Source organism: Gymnogyps californianus, chromosome 16, assembly GCF_018139145.2.
Source record: "Gymnogyps californianus isolate 813 chromosome 16, ASM1813914v2, whole genome shotgun sequence".
Taxonomy (NCBI): Eukaryota; Metazoa; Chordata; class Aves; order Accipitriformes; family Cathartidae; genus Gymnogyps; species Gymnogyps californianus.
Window position 1 is genome coordinate 4,969,447 of NC_059486.1, and position 19,703 is coordinate 4,989,149.

General features: G+C 42.0%; 1 protein-coding gene across 7 annotated transcripts in view; it reads left to right on the top strand.

Annotated features, from left to right (window-relative positions):
- Positions 1-19,437, top strand: part of DEPDC5 (DEP domain containing 5, GATOR1 subcomplex subunit) — a 49,224-nt gene extending 29,787 nt beyond the window's left edge. For 2 of the 7 annotated variants that reach the window (XM_050907008.1, XM_050907009.1), the window contains exons 30-42: positions 310-529; positions 1,438-1,571; positions 2,424-2,532; positions 7,047-7,198; positions 7,976-8,053; positions 8,487-8,619; positions 9,485-9,593; positions 9,888-10,112; positions 14,042-14,211; positions 15,167-15,338; positions 16,450-16,510; positions 17,601-17,683; positions 18,582-19,436. In XM_050907008.1, the coding sequence (XP_050762965.1) occupies positions 310-529; positions 1,438-1,571; positions 2,424-2,532; positions 7,047-7,198; positions 7,976-8,053; positions 8,487-8,619; positions 9,485-9,593; positions 9,888-10,112; positions 14,042-14,211; positions 15,167-15,338; positions 16,450-16,510; positions 17,601-17,683; positions 18,582-18,877 (1,942 nt within the window). In that variant the 3' untranslated portion in view covers positions 18,878-19,436. Of the gene's footprint in view, positions 1-309; positions 530-1,437; positions 1,572-2,423; positions 2,533-5,386; positions 5,450-7,046; positions 7,199-7,975; positions 8,054-8,486; positions 8,620-9,484; positions 9,594-9,887; positions 10,113-10,428; positions 10,675-12,670; positions 13,232-14,041; positions 14,212-15,166; positions 15,339-16,449; positions 16,511-17,600; positions 17,684-18,581 lie in introns of those variants that run through there. The other 5 variants (XM_050907007.1, XM_050907011.1, XM_050907010.1 and 2 more) reach the window with 5 other exon arrangements.
- The last annotated feature ends 266 nt before the right edge of the window (positions 19,438-19,703 follow it).

The following is a 19,703-nucleotide window of genomic DNA, read 5'->3' on the forward strand; positions in this document are numbered from 1 at the left end:
TTGCTTATTTTTAGAGAAAAAGCCTTTGCAGCCTATCTTTTACAGAAAAGAAAATATATCTCTATAATACAATTACTCTGAAGACAGCCTTGTTTTCTCTTCTGTATATCAGTGTTTTAACACTTCCTAGTGATATTCATATTGCTAACCATTCCTTTGCATATCTACTCTTTCTCACTCAGGGATAGCAGAATGAGATTGTCACTATACTCGCTGAAATTTACAGCAGATAGATATGTATTTTACTTAGTGTAAAATCCTTCATAGGAAACTGTGCTGAACTCTGTCCTGTCTTCCATGTTCCTTCAGCCTTATTGAGTCACTGAAATTTTGGAGGACTCGCTTCCTGCTTCTGCCTGCCTGCATCAGTGCCACAAAGCGCATTATGGAAGGAGAAGTGCACTGTGATGTGTATGGTGACAAGCCCCGTTCTGATGAGGAGGAGTGGCAGCTCCTAGACGGATTCATTCGCTTTGTGGAGGGTTTGAACCGCATTCGTCGACGCCATCGATCTGATCGAATGATTCGAGTGAGTTAGCTTTTAGTTGGGTGAGAAGCTGAGTTTGAGTTTTATCTGAACCATCTAATGAAGCATTAACAGAGAGACCCTGAGACAATCCCAAGCAAGTTGAGGAGTATATCTGTGTGTATGTGTGGGTAATCCATACATAAAGCACAATGCTGACTGACACTATTTCAGATTTCAGATAGTATGGCCTTGTTAACACCTTGCTATTCTTGAACTAGTTAAATTTACCTGGAATGGGTATCCTGTGCTGCTGTGGCTGGAACCAGAGTCAGAACAGTTAGCTCACTCAATGAGAAGCCAAGCTCTTCTGCACAGCGTAGCCATGCCTTAGCCTGTTGGTGCTCTATTTTTTCCTCAGCTGGTCTTCTCTTAACACAAGCCTGATGCCACCTCTTTGCAAATGTCCATTGCTTTGTGCTGTAGATATGGTTAGCCTGGACACATTATTGCGCCTTGTGATGCAGATAATTGATAAAAAGGAATCTGTGTAGTTAAGCTGGTAACTTCTAGCTGGGTTGGCTATGTGCTGCAGACTTAGGAAAAGGATTGTGAAAAGAGAACCATATGGGTGAATTCCTGGTGAGCAGTAGTTTCAAGAGGGTGATGAGAAACGGGTTAGTGTGTATCAAATTCTCTTCCAATTCACACACTGAGTGGGGTAACTTATTCCAGAGCAAATCCACCTTTTCCAAAATAACATCCATTTTATTTTGAGAGTAGCATCCACACAAGACACTAGGCTGTTCCATTTCTTGTGTACCTATGGTTTAACTCCCTTTCTAAAGTGTACCTAATAAAGCCCTGCTGATGTGAGGTGGTGTGTTCTTGCTTGCTAGTTAAGCCTAGCTTGATTAAGTCTGTGCTTTCTTTTTTCTTTTTTTTTTTCTTTTCTTTTTTTTTTTTGTTAGAAAGGGTCTGCCATGAAAGGCTTGCAGATTGCTGGTCCAATTCCCACCCACTCTCTGGAGCAATCTGGGCCTCCCATTGGGAAGAAAGGAACCTCAGCACTCTCAGCTCTGCTGCAGATGGAAGCAAGTCAGAAGTGAGTCTCTACAACTAGACTGTGTGAAGAGCACTAGAACATCCCTACTACGTGTTCCACCTGGGCTGGCTAAAGCAGATTTGGGGAACTTTGCCTCAAAAAAAAGGATGTGGGATTCTGCTTCTTCAGTATCCTTGTGTCAGGGCTGGGGAAATACTGGGCTTTTCCAGTGGCTTCCTTGTATTATGTTTCCATTAATAGAATGAATACCAAAAACTAGAAAGGAACATGGAGACTAGAGAAGTGAATGTCCAGGAATTTAGAAGGAGCCTCTTTTTAAGTAGCATCTCAGTTCATTACACATCAGATTTGTCATCTATTTGTGATTTGCCAGTGCAGTTGTATCCACGAGAAGAGCTTAACTGGGACATAAGTGTACACAAGTACACCACACCAGTTGAGTGGTCTCAGTATAAACATTGGGTAACAAATATAGCCGGAAGAAAATAGCTTGTTTGCACTCATAACATCTATTAAAATACCTGTGAAGCTTCTGAGGTTCTTTTTCAGTATTGATCTAGAATGGTTCAAAGAAACTCAGAGTACTAATACCAGATAAGCTGTAAAAACAATTTAAAACATTGTTGCTGTTAAATACATAAGAGATTTTAATATTTTTTTAATGATAAGGTAGTATTACATATGCATAATAGAACTGAGTAAGTTCAAGGGTCCATGTTGTTTATGTGGGGTAAAAAGTACTTATAGAACGTTGGATTGATTCAGTGCTTCAGAGTGTGGGAAAGCAAATGTCTGAAAATACAGTAGTACCCCTCTGCAACAGTTGCCTTCAGGTGGAAGCTGACACAGAGTATGTTTGAGCAAACTCTGGATTCCTTCCTTTTGTTTTAGGACACTGGGGGAACAGCAAGCAGCAATGCTTTCTGGGAAGAGCTCTGGGCAGCCTTCGGAGAGTGGGAGCATTGCTATCACACCCACCTATATGGACAGCCCTCGTAAGGTAAAGGCTTTCTGGTCTTTCTTTAGCTACTGTTTTTACATAAGAATTTTTCAAATAATAGAAGATGATTTCTCTAAGCACATGGCTACATCATACGACATCTTACTCTCTAATCCAGCAAGGACTGGTTGTGTACTGGGGATGCCCTTAAGCCTTTGTGTGCAAGGGCATAAGAGGAGGTTGGGGCACAACCGTCCTTCAATTCTTTAACACTGTGACAATGAGATGGAATCCTTGGGATGCTGTCTCAGTGTGTTTTGCTAATTTAAGTGGTATTTGTTAATTAGTTCATTTCCTTTTCCGGTAGCACATTTCACTTCAGGGTTTGATTTTTAGATTTAGTAGTATAGTGCTGTCTGCATCTATATGAAGGCTGTCTTTAAGACCAAATCAAGCTCTAGACCGTGACTGTGTGAAGCTTCAGTGGAATTTTAACAACAGGAACTCTAGTCACTTGCATCAGCTTAGAGGAGAGGATGTGTTCTGGAGTAGTGATTTAGATGTCATTCCTTTACTGGCTGGACTCCAGGCTGGAGAAAACTGTCTTCCTGGAACTCTCTTCAGACACTTAAAGAAAAGACTGTGCTATCCCTCAGCCGCCTTGTCAACTGTCCTGTGAGTGCCAAGAGAGCAGAAACTCCACCTGCAAGTCCAACCAGAAATATTTGATTATTTTTCTGTATTCTGGCATGAAGGTCTTTCAGCAGAAGTAACAAGAAACTGAACGAAGATACAACACTGAAGTGTGACCTATCTTTGGGTTCAACAGTTGAAGTATTGCAAAGAAAAAGTTCTCAGATTCCCCACTATCAACTTAACCATCTCTTTCAGTATTTTTCGCTTAGCGTCTGCTGTTTCGACATCCACCCTTTTCTGCCACCACCAGGGACAAGTGTTGTGTTATTCTGGAGACCTGGATGTTGCAAGTTGAAGTGATACACTAATTGCAATCATCTTAGTAATAGACACCTATTTGTAGAATGAGAGTGTTTCCAAAACACGGATGAGATTCTGTAGCAGGTCATGCTAGGCCTGGAAAAAGTAGGTACAGAAATTGGCTTGAGGCGTGTTTGCAAACTTCCAGATCATAATTCAGGCTTTGCATTCTCCTCTCATTTTGGAAAATGAACTTCATCAAACTTCCCTCTTAATACAGAAGTTGTAAATATCTCTTTCTAAGAGTAAAACTGGTGAAAATTCCACATAGGACACAGGACAGAAGAATGTTGTGTCCGGTTGTTCTGCGCAGCAGAGGGAAAAAGGCAAAATTGGCTTCCTTAGCAATGGCACACTAGTGTGTTGGAAACAAAGTAGCAGACTTTGTGCTACCAGCAAATGCTAATAAGCAAATGCAATCTTGTGTAATTTTAAAAGTAGCTATATTCACAAGCCTCTCTGGAGGGCTAACTGCAGAATCTGAAGAGTGCATTATCAGTCAAAAGCCTTTCACACTACAGTAGTAAACACTCCTATAAATATTTACACATAGGGACTGGGAGAGAAGCAATTGGAATCTCCAAACTGATGGCTCACACAGTTGTTGGAAAGGCGCCGGTGGACAGGTAGCCTTATCAGGCAACTTTGTGCTTGCTTGGAAACATCAGCAAGTGTGTGCCTCGTGTTTCCAGGACAACACAACCCTTTTAGGGCTCACCAGCATGGGTATGTCTATTGGCTGTTGGAGACTTGCAGCCAAAGTACTGACAAATTGTCACAGCTGTGTGCTCTGTCAGCAGCCAAGGGAGCAAGTGCTTTTCTAGGATGCTATTCAGTGCTGGAGTTATTCCAAACCAAAACTGAGCCACTGGCTCCACCTTCACTCTGTTTCAGAGTAGAATTGACAAGTCACTTCAGCCAGTTACTGGGCAGTAAAGTATGACTTTAACACAGTGAGTTAGCTTGATGCGTAATCTGTTTGGGAAGTTTTTGCCCTTATGGATACAGGGTGCTTGGCTCTGCTTCTGCACTGCGTAAATTGCCAGCCAGATAACCCTGGCATTGATTCCTTCCAGAAAATGTTTTATATGTACATACCAGGGTAACCATCATCTTAACTGCAGGCTAGACAAACTATTTTGCCTAGGGAACAGAATAAAGAATTTCAAACAGAGAATGAAAATCTGGTTGAGTTCCACTGCATTGTCTTATGTGATAAGAGAATCCTGACACATCTTTGAATAGCAGCCGGGGATAAATTCATCCAGGGTTTGCAAGTAGGTGGGGAATGTAGCACAGGCAGTATCTGTTTAATTTTGCATGAAGTATTAAACACAATGTTGGAAAGATCTTTGTGATGAATTTTTCTTGCATTTTCTTTGCACCATACCAGACCTCCATTTGAGAGGAAGAATGTGCTTCCTGAAAGGAGCTGCTTTGCCTCTCCCTCTTTATCATTTGAATGACTGACAGACTAGGAAAAAAGCTGTCCTTCTTTGGATATTTGTCATTACACATGCAGTTCTACAGGTTTCTGTATCACTATTCAGCTTTGCATTTGGGATGGAAACCTACGTACTTTAGAGCTCAAGTCTTTCTCCTGTGAAGTGTGAAGGGAAGGCTGTAGTCTCGATTGGCTTCTGATCAGTCTGGTTTTCAAAACTTTGGAAAAGCATCTATGCTAAGGAAGAACAATGTCTTGTTACAGAGAGAGAAAGCAAGGGTGTGTGTGTGAGTAACTCCTGATGCTCTGTATTCTGCTGCATCAGACGTTCTGGGTCTGTTTGGGATTTGCATTCTCCTCATACTTCCTCTCTGTGGTCATTTCATACTTGCACAACCTTGTATTTGCTTTTCTTCAACTCCTTGTTCCTGTCGCTGTTGCCATTAATGGGCCTGCTTCCTCTGATGCCTTCAGGATGGGGCCTTCTTTATGGATTTTGTTCGCAGCCCACGTACAGCTTCAACCTTCTACTCACAGGTTAGTTTTGAATGGGGTCTTGTCATCTCTGGCTTTTGGACTGAGGTGATGGAGAGCATTTCTTGTCCTGAGCTTGCCACGTGGGGAACCTGTGTTAGTTTGCAGATCTGCTGGTTGAGAGGGAGATGTGCAGCATTAGCAGGACAAAGTGGCTGATGGTGGATGCGAGTATTTCCTTCCACCATTCAATGTTTGTGATGTGCTTTGGATGTTCATGTGCCCTGCCTTACTGTCCTTTGCAGTACTGTCTTGTCAACTACTGAAGCTTCTCTTTTTGTGTTTCAGTAAGTACTCATTTTCCATCTTCCCTTGCTAAACAAAATGGCAACAGCTTACTCATCTCGTTCTTGGCTAAATTTCTTCTGTGGTATTTGACTGACAGGTGGCTCTGGGGAGATCCAAGTCAAATTGTGTCCTTGGGTTCTTAAACAACTGAGGGCTGAAAATATTGGTGTCATCTTGGTTTAAAAGAGTCATCGTGACAGAAGTTGTTTGTACACTTAACACCAGTTAGGAGTTAGCAATAACACAGTGTGTCCATAGAAAATACTGCTGGTTGAAGTGAGCTCTGAGGAGGGAGAGTGGATTTAGCTGGCTGTGGGGACTGTAGATTCCACGTTGGAGCATCTGCCGTTTTTGGCTGCCCAAAAAGGGACATCTGCCATTGCAGAGTGAGAGATCTTTGGGATGTAAGAAATGGCATAAATAAAGGACTCTGGTCTGGCTATCAGACCTAAGTCAAACTACCAGCTTTGTGATTTTTTAGCTTTGCATGTGCTGTGGATTCATCGTGGCAGATCAGCCCTCATATTTACACCAGCTTGAGTTACTGAGTTACTCTGCTGTTCGTGTTCCTCTCCCCCACCTCTCTAGCTTTTATATAATATGCCTTTCCTAAACCATACGTGTTAATGACAGATGGCAATTACAGCCTGTACTTTGCTGAATCTTTCAGCTTTCATGTTCTTTTTGAAATGATTTTATGTTAATTTTGTGAACTATTCAGTCTACCGTTGGAATAGTGCAAGTGTTCCTGCAGGAGGAAAGTGTTCTTGTTGTCTTGGTGACATAGGTGTGGGTGGGTGCCAACCAGCCTCCTGATACTACGCTAAGAAAGGAAGGAAGATGAACTGATTTTGTGCATTATGAAACTTGAATTCAGTGTGATACATTGCATATTTTTGTCTGAGAGTTAGTTGAAACTATTTTTTTTCGAACTGCTTACTACTTTCCCCCAGTGATTACGTTTCCTGTTCTGTCCATTGCATGTTTGTAATCACAGTTATTCACTCAAGTTGAAAATGTCAGGTTGGGACTGGCGTTGCTGGTTTGCCAGTAGTGTTCTCAACACTGAGGTTGCTGGAATGGTGATCCTCATCTTTACTGGGGTCTGAATTTTGTGTTTGTCAGTAGCTATGTAGCGACAACAAAAGTAAGACTGTATTTATCCTTTCTGCATATGCTTGTGCTTGCCTTATAGTATTGCTTGTTGTTAACGAACTTGAGGTAAGGTACAGATGATGCGGGGAGGGGAGAAAATGGGAAATGGATGACATCATAAATTTCATAAAGATGTTGCTGTGTTTACTCCTTGCAGGTCTCTATAGATCAATCAGTTCCTGCAACCTCAGATGGCAACATACTGATAAACACGGGGCAGTTACCTGATAGGGGCAATGCGCAGACCTTGGGAAATTCCCAGAATGTTGCAGACCAAGGATATACTACAGCTGGTGCTGCAGAGGGCAGGTAAGAAAAGCACAGCAGTGCTATCCTGCAGTTCTCTTCAGTTACATTCCCCTTTCTGGTGTCAAGGAATGGGCACTTAAACAGGAACCTGAGAACAAGATGTGCTGTGTCTGTCAGCACTAGAAGGCACTTGTCACAAGACCTTACTGCAGCATTTCCACATGCAGAAAGAGTGGTAGTAAAATAAGCCTTGCAACCCAGTTTTCCAGAATCAAATGAATACAAGGCCTGATTTCCCCACCCACAAAAAGAGCTTCATTCTTCAAGAAATGAAGAACGAAGAAATTCCATTTCTGAAATCTGTTAGCAGAAAACCAGGCTTTGAATTGACATCTGTCTTCTGTCTGTTTTAGCAAAGGAGGGCCCTGCAGGTCTAATTGGATCGAGTAGGTTGATGAAATCCAAGAGGTTCTAACCTGGAGGCGAGACACCGGCGAGGAAGCAACATTAAAAATAAACTATATTAGCACATGTTTCCTGTGGTTGTACATTACAGTAAAAAAAAAAAGCCAACCTCAAAATATTTGCTCTCAATTGCTCCTGAGTATGTCTGTATGTAATACAGTGTGCATTGGGTCAATATAGCAATGACGTGATGACCTCAGGGGGAAAATACAGGTCTGATGCTTTTAGTTGTCCTTCTTGAGACGAAAAAGGAAATAAATGTGGCAAAGTCATTGCTGGGAAGAGAAGAGAGAGCATTTTTCTTAAATGTACATATTTGAACAAATCTGGCAGCTTCCTTGATTTTTGAACATGCTTCTGTTTACTTCCCAGCTCTCAGCAGTGTTCAGCAAGCACTCTGACTTCCTCCTCCACCTTGATAGAGATTCTCGAAGCCATGAAACACCCCACGTAAGTTTTTAATATAAATATGCTTAACATCTGTCTAGATCTTTTGTAAGAGGACATGAGGCATGGAGTCACTCAAAGGAGAGCCCCATGTCAGCTGTGGAAGAGTCTTAAGCTTCCTTTTGTTATTCAGTTCCAATCTCTCCAACAAGGAATTTTATTGAAATTGAGGTGCGAGTATTGCTGCAGAGACTTCAATTATTAGAGTCCCAGAATCTTGTCAAAGCAAGAATTCTCAGTAAGACACTAAAGTGCTGTCAATGTCAGCTCTTCATCTTGTTATCAGAAGCTAATGATATGTCACTCTGGGGGCATTGTGCGTTTCTTGTCCTGGATCTTTATCCCCCTTTTTTTTTTCCCAGCAGTGATTTTTGTCTTTAACTTAACAGAACTATCAATCAGTCCATGTTAACATGTGTAACTTGCTGTGATTTAGCACAGGGATCCAGCTGCTCTCTGAACAGAAGGGCCTCTCTCCGTACTGTTTCATCAGTGCAGAAGTTGTACACTGGCTGGTGAATAACGTGGAAGGTGTGCAAACCCAAGCCATGGCGATTGACATAATGCAGGTAAGAAAACTATCAAGGGGTATATGGAGGGCCAGAAATACCTCACTCTGTGAAGAAAGTAGAATTGTAGAGGAAAGCATAGCAATAATTTCTGTTTGTTAATAAAATCCTCTTATTGATAGGTATTGAAAACAGTGTTCAACAGAATATGAGGTAATGATGACATTTTTTGGATTCCCTATCACAAAACAGCAACGTATTCTTCAGTAGTAATATATATTATTTTTTCCACTTACATATGATGACAGTTCTGTGTATAACCTCCAATTAGCTGGTAGTTACCAAGAACTCTCCATTGTGTTAGAATTATGAGGCACTACAGTGTGATTTGGTTTTGGCTTTAGTTTTGATTTTTCTTCTGATAGTTAGTTAATGAAGTAGTAATAAAACCAGCATATGACCTCTCTTTTATGGATGCTGAAGTATACACACTTTATGCAAGATACACTGCTTGTGTTCATGAATTTTTTTCTTCCCTATTGAACTGTGTCAGGGGCAGAAGGTTGGAAATGTTTTGGAGTTCATTCCTCTGCTGAGATCCTGTATCAATTAACAGAGAACCTAGAATGTTTCCAACCTCTTACCTTCCTATAAATCCATCTATAAAACCAGAGCAGGGTAAGGGAGGAAGGCAGACATCTGCGGAAAGGTCAAACACAATTTCTCAGGGAGATAAGGACTTGCTACATTTACTGAATATCAAGAGCTAACATTGCTGATATTCTCGTTGGGCACATATCTGGACAAAAAGATGTCAAGAAAAAGAAAATTATTTCCTAATGTTCTCTAGCAACCTTTTTATGTAACTGGAAGAGTGACTTCCCCTTTTTTATCGTGTTTGCTCTGTTCTCTTTTTTTTGTTCAGAAAATGCTAGAAGAGCAGCTTATTGTCCATGCATCTGGAGAAGCTTTACGAACCTTTATTTATGGCTTTTATTTTTACAAGATTGTTGTGGACAAAGAACCAGACCGAGGTCAGCATTGTGTTATTACAAGACTTTCCTCATTATCCCTTTGCATAATCACTAGCTGTACTTGATTCTTATGGGTGCTGCAGCAGAAATGCATTTTGGGAGCAACCAAAAACACTGCTCTAAAGAGAGTCAAAGAAATTCAGCCTTTTTGGGTTAACAAAAAAAAAAAGTAATTGCAGACAACATAACCTAATTCTTTTTCCTTCCTCTTTTTCAGAAAGAACTACATCTCTTTCTTAATCTTGAACACTTGTTTCTAACTGCAGTCTGTCCTTCCCCTTGCTTTTTGTTCAGTGGGCATGCAGCAGCCTGCCATGTGGCACACAGCTGCCATGGATGACTTCTCCGCCTTCCAGAGGAAATGGTTTGAGGTGGCGTTTGTGGCAGAAGAGCTCCTGCACTCGGAAATCCCAGCGTTTTTCCTGCCCTGGCTGCCCAGCCGCCCAGCGTCCTATGCAAGTAGGCACAGTTCCTTTAGCCGCAGTTTCGGAGGACGGAGCCAGGCAGCTGCACTATTAGGTAGATGCACAGCACAGGTGACAGCTGGGGAAGTTCAAGGGGATAGTTTGAAAGGGGAAGAGCAGCCAGCCAAGGGTATGATCTCACGTGGACCAGCAATAAAGCTGCAAATTTCATGCTGGCCTTACATGTGTCTTGCATGTGGCCTTGTTCTCATATGCTGGAGGTGTGTTTCACTGGCTGAGCAGGCAATTTTTGCTTCTGAGTACTGGAATACAGTAAAAAGTATTTTTTAAATATTCCTTATTCCTGAACCTGCCCCCCATGCCATCCTCTAGAATTCAAGGAGGAAAATACTGACTTTGTCTCCTTGCAGATCCAGAGAGACTCTTCACAACCTGTGACGAGCATGGAGGGCTAAGTTGTGCGAACAGCAGACCAACCAAACTGTACTTAAAATGACATGTCTAATTGCTTCTTAATGGCAAAAGCCACAGTGAAATCCAGATGTGTTAGAAGTTTTCTGTGACGTGCTGGAGGCTTCTCGGCTAATCTGAACCGTGTATAGCCAGACTCCTTATATAAAAGTCTGGGAAGCTCAGCTACAAATGATCCCTGCAGTGTGGAAGCAGTAGGGTTTGCATATGGAAGATCTTGCTGCTGGGCAAGATACCATTATAATATCTAAAGTTCTGTAATGTGTGAAGTATAACACTGCCACTAACAGCCTGTGAAACATACTGGCTGCATGATTGACTGTGTTGCTTTGTCAGCTTTTTGTTGCATTTCCAGGCCAGCCTGAGTCACTTGCTTTTGTTCCTCTTTCCCTGTTTAAAATTACGAGAAAAATCATTGCTATGGAACTGCGACTTCAGATTTATTTAGATGCATCTTTTAAAGGCCTATCAATTAAGGATAAAAAGAAAATTCTGCTGTTCTCTTGTTTTGTATATTTGACCTTCTGAAGAGAAGTGACTTACTGCTGGTGGAGTATCTCTTAAACCTGAAGTTACAGTAATCCTTGTGTATTTCTGAAAGCCTTGTTAGAAGAGGAACAGCATCAGAAATGGGAAAGTGTTAAGGACAGGAAGTCTGAACTAATGGTTAATTCCCTGAAGCCAACATATGCAGGATATTTTTCCCTGTCACATGATAAATCTGTTGTCTTGGCTAGTATCCAACCTCATTAGCTCAATGACTGGCCAGAGCTGAAGCCTGAACGTAGGCTGGCATGAAAGTATTGTGAAGGCTGGAGGCGCTTAGGCCAGATCCTGTTCCTGCTTTGATCTCTTACTCGCTATTTAGCCCAAGAAAACCACTTCACTTTTTATGTCTGTCCTCTTTTGTGAGATGAGAAGACTGAGACTCAGTAAGCTTGCACCTGGGGAAATGGGCAAAGAAAGAAGGGTGCTTTAGTGCCCCTCTCACCTTTTCTTTAACACCAGCCAGGAAAGAGTGTATTCCCTCAGCATGTGAGGTAGTTACACACCTGTGTAGCCCTCCTTTTTCATTTCAGTTGGAATTATGTCCATTCTGCTATTTAACTTATTTGCAGTCCTTGGATGAATGAAAAATGCCTCCAGATTGCTCACATGCAGTCTGGTTATTCCAGGAATAATAGTTTCTTGGAGGAAAATACAGTGTGGAACTTTTTTCTTACAAAGGAACTGGTTTAATTGATGTTTCTGTGCTGTCCCTCTTCTAAACAGTATTCAAAAAAAACCTTTACCAGTTCATCTGAGGCAAGGAGCTTTACTAAACCCAGATGACCTCTGGTCCACGTGACTTCATTTGTTCCTCTCTTGGCTTTGATTTGGTTGTGGTTTTTATTTCTTCCCCTCCCCACCTTCCCTAAATGTCAGGCTGTGACATAAAATTGCATGCAATCGTTGGGAGCTCTGGAACAAGCTCCATGTATCTAAAATCTTTATCCCTACCAATTCCCCTATCACTTGCCCAGTGATTGTCCCCTTTCCATTCCCAGTGGAAGTCTGACCTGTGATATACCTAATCTTGTCCCTTTTGATTTATAGCAATGCATGCACTAGCAATTGTAGTCATGTATGTAGTGTAGTCTGTGACTGGAGAATAACCTGCCTGCTCCTCTCCGATTTACTCAATAAATCATTAGTTAAATACTCAATGGTACAAGACAATTGGGAAGCAGGTGAGTCCTCTTAAAATCAGATCTATGGAAGCCAGAGTTTATTCTATTAAAATTAAGTTGGTTTTAATCTGAAGCTTCTGAATTCAGAGACACGAATATTTCTCATCAGTTTTTAAGGTCCTTTTGATTAGCTCACCTGGTTGGACTGTGTTCCTGTTGCTTTACCTGTGAATTACAGCTGCAGGCAAGGTGGAGAGAGAAGCTCCAGCCCTAATGGGGAGTCTGCGTTATCTGGGAAAAGGAACAGTCTAAGGGAGCAGGGAGCTCATTCTTCGCAGTGTGCTAGTTTGGGCACACTGGACTGTGGTGTTATCATTGACCTCTTAGCTAATGATCAACATCTACCTGACTGAGCTGCTTTCGCTTTACAGCTTTTGGGATGTTGTTTTCCAACATACTTCGTTACAAAACTGGCACTGTAACCTTCTAACCACAAGCATTGCATTCACAGTGATATTCCACTGAAAAGGAGCAAGAAAAAGAAAATTACAAGATGTTGGTCTGTCTGACAATACCAGACCAACTCAGAAATTGCAGATGATACATTTCCCAGAGACAAAAATGGATCTTATTTACAAAACAAAACTGGGTGATGTTCTTCCATTTTTATTGGGTTTTTCTTTTTTTTTCTCTCCCCTGTTCCTAAGCTGCAGTAATAGCAATATAAAGGATTTTCTTATAACCTTGAAAACTGTCTCCAGCTAACTTGCAGTAGAAGTAAAGGTGGGAACTTTCCATCTACCTTGAGGAAGAACTTCAACTATTTTTTAAATGCCATTAAGCCATTAAATTATAAGGTCATTTAAAAGCTGACCATATAAAAGGGTGCACATCTTCCTCTACTTAAGCAAGAAATAACAACATCCATCCTTCATGCATGCAATAAAAAAAAGGGCAAAGGTTTTTCAATAGTAGTATTGCAGCCCTTTGTTTTGTGTCAGTTTTTAACATTATAGAAATGTTAAATTATGTGTTTGCGTAAAGAAAAGTTGGAAGTGACAATGTGGTTCATAGCAGGACTTTGGTCTCAAAGTCAGGAGATCTGGGTTCTATCCTGGGCCTTGCGGTCTGCTGTATGACACCAGCCAGGTCACTTCCACTTTCTGTGCTTCTCTTCCTTTCTTGCCTGATACCTGAGACTTTCTTTCACCGGGATGCTGGGATGTAGGGCACAAAGGGAGCTGGATCTTGGGCACTATCCCAGCACTTACTGCAAAGCAGTAGAAGGTATTGCAGTGATCATAACGCTGCTGCATGAGTCTTGGCTGACTTTTCATGCTTTTACAAAAAGTGTTGGATATGCAGTTAGTTTTAGCAATGCGGTAATGTGGGATATTGATATGAGGTTAAAGAAACAAGAAGTTTAACTTCTAATCTCCTTTAGCTGTGGAAAGTCCTGGAATGCTCCTGCCCTGTGTAACAGCACCCTGTTGTGATTTCTGGTGGGGGCATATAGAAATACTAAAACCAATTTGGAATGTCTTGGGTATGAAGGAGCTGATGTTGTCTAGCCATATTTAATTATGGCACTAGTCATGTACTGATTAGCTGCTTGACTCTTGGGTCTGTCTCTATTGCAGCTGAAATGTCTTTTGACTGCTTGAGGAGACCCCTGATATGAGTAATACTTCAGGTTTTTTGTCCTGTGATCTGGATGAGTAGCATTCTGGGATTATTCTGCTAGCCCAAAAATATTTGGGGAGGAGTGGGAGGACAAATTAATTTCAAATAGCTTGTCTTGTTTCTTCTGTTCTCGTCATCCTGTCTCCCACTCTCTCTTTAATGCATCTTTTAAATATACCCCTATTCCTTGGCTGCGTAGCTGCCACAGTGCCTGAGCAGCGGACAGTGACGCTTGATGTGGATGTGAATAACCGCACTGACCGTTTGGAGTGGTGCAGTTGTTATTACCATGGCAATTTCTCCCTGAATGCTGCCTTTGAAATCAAGTTACACTGGATGGCAGTGACTGCAGCTGTTCTTTTTGAGATGGTAAGAGTCCTTGTGTTCTGGGTAGCCGCAGCAATGCCCGTCTGGCCTCTGTATCCCTTAGACTACTTGGGACATTGTCATGGGAAGTATTAGGAGTGAGACAGTGAGCTGGATCTGCCCTTATTTCCATAAGTAATTGTACTAGTGGTTGTTGGCATTGCTGCATCTGGTCATCATTTATCATGCTATCTATAGTCATTCTGTCTGCAGGATAATGTTCTGCTTTTAGTGGGTTTCATGCACAGTATGCAGAGATCAGTACAGGTCAAGGTGATAAATTTAAGTCCCCCTTAGGCAAATCTTAAGCCCTGAGCTGGGTCTTTGGAAAAGAATCTATTTCGCATTGCATGCTTTCTATCCCCAAGCCTGAAAACTTTAAATCTCTGTGGAATTGCTTTCATGACAGGGCTTTTCCAGGCAATGTGTTCTTCCTGTTCAGCAATGCCTTTTAGCTTTTTTTTTTTAACTTGCTGAAAACATTTTGAATTGAAAATGCAAGTGGTTTGTGTCACTTCTTAATTTTTAGATTTTTTTTTTGTTTTCCCTTTTGTAGCTTCTGTAAAACTCAAATTATTTAACACCAGGTTCTACCCCACCCAGCCAGATAGCACTAGGCGATTGTTTTTGCTTTTATTTAAAATCTATTGCACTGTTCCAGTAAAGCAGCAGTGCTTAGCCACTGATGATAAGTAGGCTGAATCAGCTCCTGAAAAATGTCCTATTTTAAAGTGCTTTCTGATTGATGCGGCACTTCAAAAAGGAAAGCCTGATGTCTTGTGTTTGTACTGCTTTGCTTACAAGGACGCTTGTGTGCTTGCCATGCAAAGCAAGCTGAGCCTGTGGAGAATTGAGCATGTCTGATCTATTCTTGAGGAATGAGTTACTCCTATGCACATAAGTGCCCTTCTTCAGGTTGACATACATCGTATGACTCATTGTTTGAATCTTTTTTCAGGTTCAGGGTTGGCATCGGAAAGCCACATCCTGTGGTTTCTTGCTAGTTCCAGTCTTGGAAGGCCCATTTGCTTTGCCCAGTTACTTATACGGAGACCCACTTCGAGCTCAGTTGTTTATCCCACTCAATGTTAGCTGCTTGTTGAAGGAGGGTAGTGAGCATTTGTTTGATGGTAAGAAGTGTTCTTTGTTTTACCCCTTGGTATACTTTTCTGCAAGCAGGTCCCTTCTGGCATGTAGCTGACATGAAGAACCTCATTTACCAGACATGCATTAGCTGGATGAAGGGCCTGTTTTTACATTTCAGCAGCCACCCTCAGGAAGGTGGTGCTCGGAGGAAGCTGTGCTGGCAGGCTAATCAGCATGCAACAGTGTATGAAGTTGGCAGCAAGAAGTACCAAGGCACAGGAAAGGTTGTCTCTCCAGTGATCTTTGTTGCCATAATGTTGCATACCCTTATAGAGCCTATATCAAGTAGTTATTCTGTTTGACATGATGTTATACTGTAAGAGTCTGTTTTGCTGGTAGACCCTGCCCACAGCTGCTCTGCATTTGTATCCTGCATTTGTTTATTCTCCCCCTCAGTGAGATTAGGCTTTCACAACTGCCATCCTCTTTTTTGTTGTTGCCATGGTTACGTTCACGGTAAGAGTGTTTGCACATGAGATTAACAGCTAGAAACTGCAATCTCCTTTTCTGCAATGTGACCTCACCCTTTTGAGTGATGCTGTTGTGGAAGTCTCAGGTGGAAGCTCAAAGATCAGAGAACTCTGTCCCCATGCAGAGAGAGGCAAAATTGCATTGTGAGAAGGGACAATTAGCAAAAGGCTCTGTTTTAAAATAGTGAAGATGATAGTTTTCTTTATTTTCATTAACCCTTGACCCAGTGTCCAGGTGTAAATGTAAAATGATCAGTGACAAATCCATATGCTGTGACGTCACCATAGCTCCACTGACTTTGAACTAAGTATTTTCAGAGCACTCTGGTGATGCACAGCAGCCCACATTCCTTCCTTGCCCCCTCCCACACACCCTACTATGTTCCTCTCCTTCATCTCAAGAGACACAAAAGCTAAATTCAGGGATGAATCTGCTACTGGAGCATACAAGACATGTCTCTAATAAGATGGCATTCAAGGGACAGCTGACAGAAAAAAATATGACTGAAAGAAATGGCTAGAAAAAACAAAGTGCACAGAGGTCTTCTGAGGAAAACTGAAGTCTTGAAAAAGAAGGAAATAAAGTGGCTTTACTAGGTAATTGTTACCTTTTTGTTTGTTTCAGGCTTCGAACCAGAAACATACTGGGACCGTATGCATCTCCTCCAGGAAGCAATAGCACACAGGTATGCACAGAGCAGAATGACTGAAAGGTTCATATGTCCCTGGATAATGTAGGATGAAGACCTATGCTGAACAGTCACTCCCGAGTCGTGTGGGTTCTGTGCCATCTGCCTCTCTGAAGTCTGCTTGCAGATTATTAGACTGAAATATAACTAGAATGCCTGGAGGTGGTTCTGTGGGTGGAAGGGGCAGGTAGATAGTGTTTCAGCCTGTCACTCATTAGCAAACCATACTCTCCTCCTAGGGAGGGCATTGCCTTTGGAAGGTGCCCTGTTATTCTAAGTTAGAAGCAGATAGGCTGTAAATAGATTCCTTTCTGAGAAGGGACAGTTATTTCCTTCATGTGTACTTAACAGTCTTGAACTGGATGACAACCAATGATTGACAATAGGCAGGAGGTTGGGATATGAGCTGTACATAGGAGGTTAGGCCCAGTTTAAGAAGGAATTGTTGGAAACTTTGAATACTATCTAGCCTTACCCCTTTGTGTGCTTGAGCTGCTGGTTTGTTTCATGGTGTTGCTGCCAAGGTCTTTTTCATGACAGAGAGACTGCCTTTTGTAATGGACTTTAGCTTGGAAATAAGCTTTCATTAGCTTAGAAAGCAGGAGAGGAACAAGTATTCTACAAATAGCAAAGAACTGTCAGGTGAGCTGCTTGAAGTTCTGCATGGAATATTGCCCAGCATGAACAAAATGATGTTACAGCTTGAAACATACCCAAGGAATGTCTGTCTTGACTATCACTCTTCCCTTATTTGTGTGCAGCTGCCCCATTTTGTCAGAGACTGCTCAGTGCCCTTGCAAACTGAGCTACTGGTGCTCTTGTTTCCGGCACAAGTTAGGTCAGAGATCAGTGTGGAGTTACAAACTTTCACACTGTGCCTAGCAGGGGCAGAGAATATTTGGAGAAGCTCAGCTCTCTTCATCCCTTTTCCCCTTGCCTTCAGGCCATAAGAAAAGGAAGCCTTTGTGATAGTGGAAGACTTTCCCTGGTGCCCCTGCCTTGGGCTGAAGGAATCCTAGCTGGAGTGGCTCTCTTTATCCTTTTTTTTTTTTTTTTTTTTAAATTCCCCTGGTGTTTGTTTCTCCAGATTTGGATTTGTGCAAGATAAATACTCAGCCTCTGCGTTCAACTTCCCAGCTGAGAACAAGCCCCAGTATATCCATGTCACAGGTGAGCAATATTTGGCAGGCACTGGGGCAAGGAGGAGGCTATTATAAACAAAAGAACCATTTTACATGCAGTTTGTGTTTTGTGTCAGTGATGTTGGTCCTCATTCTATCCCTAGTCAGATGACAGGTGTATCAGCCAACACAAACCAGAAAACTGGAGAGGCAGTATGAAAAGCACAAAGTGTTGCTGTTAATCAATGGCATTGGTTTGAAATCTTGCTTTATAGTGTCTCTGAAACTCTTCTTTCCAGATGAAGGAGAAATAAATAAATAAAAAAAAAAAGGCAGAGCTTATTCCAAGTGCAGTGTAAATAAATATGTATCTAGAAGCTAGAAGGAGGGAAAGGTGTTGGGACAAGTCAGTGCTCTGTTCTCATGCTTGAGCTCAGTTATAGATGCATCTCTACCCATACGCACTGTGTGGGAGATAGATAAAGCATTTGGGTTCCACTTGCTCTCGTTATTATTCTTCATAAGTGTTGGTGATCTATCAGCACTTCTGACGAAGCTACATGCATGGCATATTATAGTAAAATGACTTAGTATGTTCAGAGGGGTTGCTGAGACATGAAGACAATGACAAGAAGAGAGCTTTTGGAAAATTGCAGAAGAGAATGGAAATTGATGTAAAGTTAGAGAGATGGATCAGAGCCTACAGCTTTGCTTCATTCCCTTCTACTGAGAGAAAGGCAAGACTAAGTGTGCTCTCTCCCAGTGTTGCAATTTGCAGGAAGAAGTAGCATGTAAAAGCGAAGGAGGAAAAGCATATCCCATTTTATCTTGCTAAAAGGCAATTAAATGAAACTCAGTCCAGTTTTCTTTTCAGAATTTAATGAGTCAGCTACCAGTTGTAGGGACTTAGGTCTGCCTAAGACTAAAGTCCTGTCTGTTTCCTCCAGGGACAGTGTTTTTGCAGCTACCATATTCCAAGCGGAAATTTTCATGTGGGCAGCAGCGACGCCGGCGCAACTCCACTAGCTCCACCAACCAGAATATGTTTTGTGAAGAGCGCATTGGCTACAATTGGGCCTACAACACCATGCTGACGAAAACGTGGCGGTCCAGTGCCACTGGGGATGAGAAGTTTGCTGATCGGTTGCTGAGAGACTTTACAGACTTTTGCTGGAACAAAGATAGTCGGCTTGTTTTGTTCTGGACTGATTGTCTAGATAAGATGCATGCTAGTGCTCCATGAAATAGGGTTGTATCTCTTAGGGAGACAGCTAGAAGCTTTACCTTGTGGCAAGGAAGTAGAGGTGAAGGATGACTGGAAAAGAGCCTCTCTGTTGGATTCATCTTGAGGCTCCAAGAGGACCTGATCAATATTGCTGTTGATATTCAACAGAGTTTGATTAAGCCCTTGGAAAAAGAATCTGAGCTCTTGGCTTGCCAATATCTATCACCTGACCTCAGCTTGGTTTCAAGTAGCTGCAGTTCTTGATTGCCAAAACTTCAGTTAGAGCAGAGGTAAAGGAGGGAGAGTGCAAATGGTTTCCAAGGGCAGTTAGATTCAGCAGAGTGAGAGTGTGATGGTAGCAGCTTACCGTCGTTGGAAATGATTGGTGCTGTTTGCATGTGATGTGCCTGACAGCAGCCTGCCTCTTTCCCTTTTGAGGTGTACCTGATTGTGTGAATATGTAAGATAAAATGTGACACACACTTGTTAAATTTCATACATGTAAATAAGTAAAAATGCAGAAAATGAAGTGACCTGATGTTTTGTTGTAACTCCAGACAGCAATACAGAATCAGGGAGTAAAGGAGAGTAATTGCCAAAAGGAAATACTGCTGCTTATGTCCAGCATGATAATGAAATGCTCAAAGTTCAGTGGTGGGGCTTTGTCCTTTAAGCGTTCAGGACTTTCTGTCTGCAGCTCTGGATCTAGAACAGTGTCATGCAGCAGGAGCAAGAAGCCAGTTACTGCCCTGCAAGGCCAGCATCCAGGCCTAAAGAGAAATCAAGGGCAGCTGAACACAAGATGCTGCTGATTGGAGGAACAAGAAGGATTATGAGCAGATTT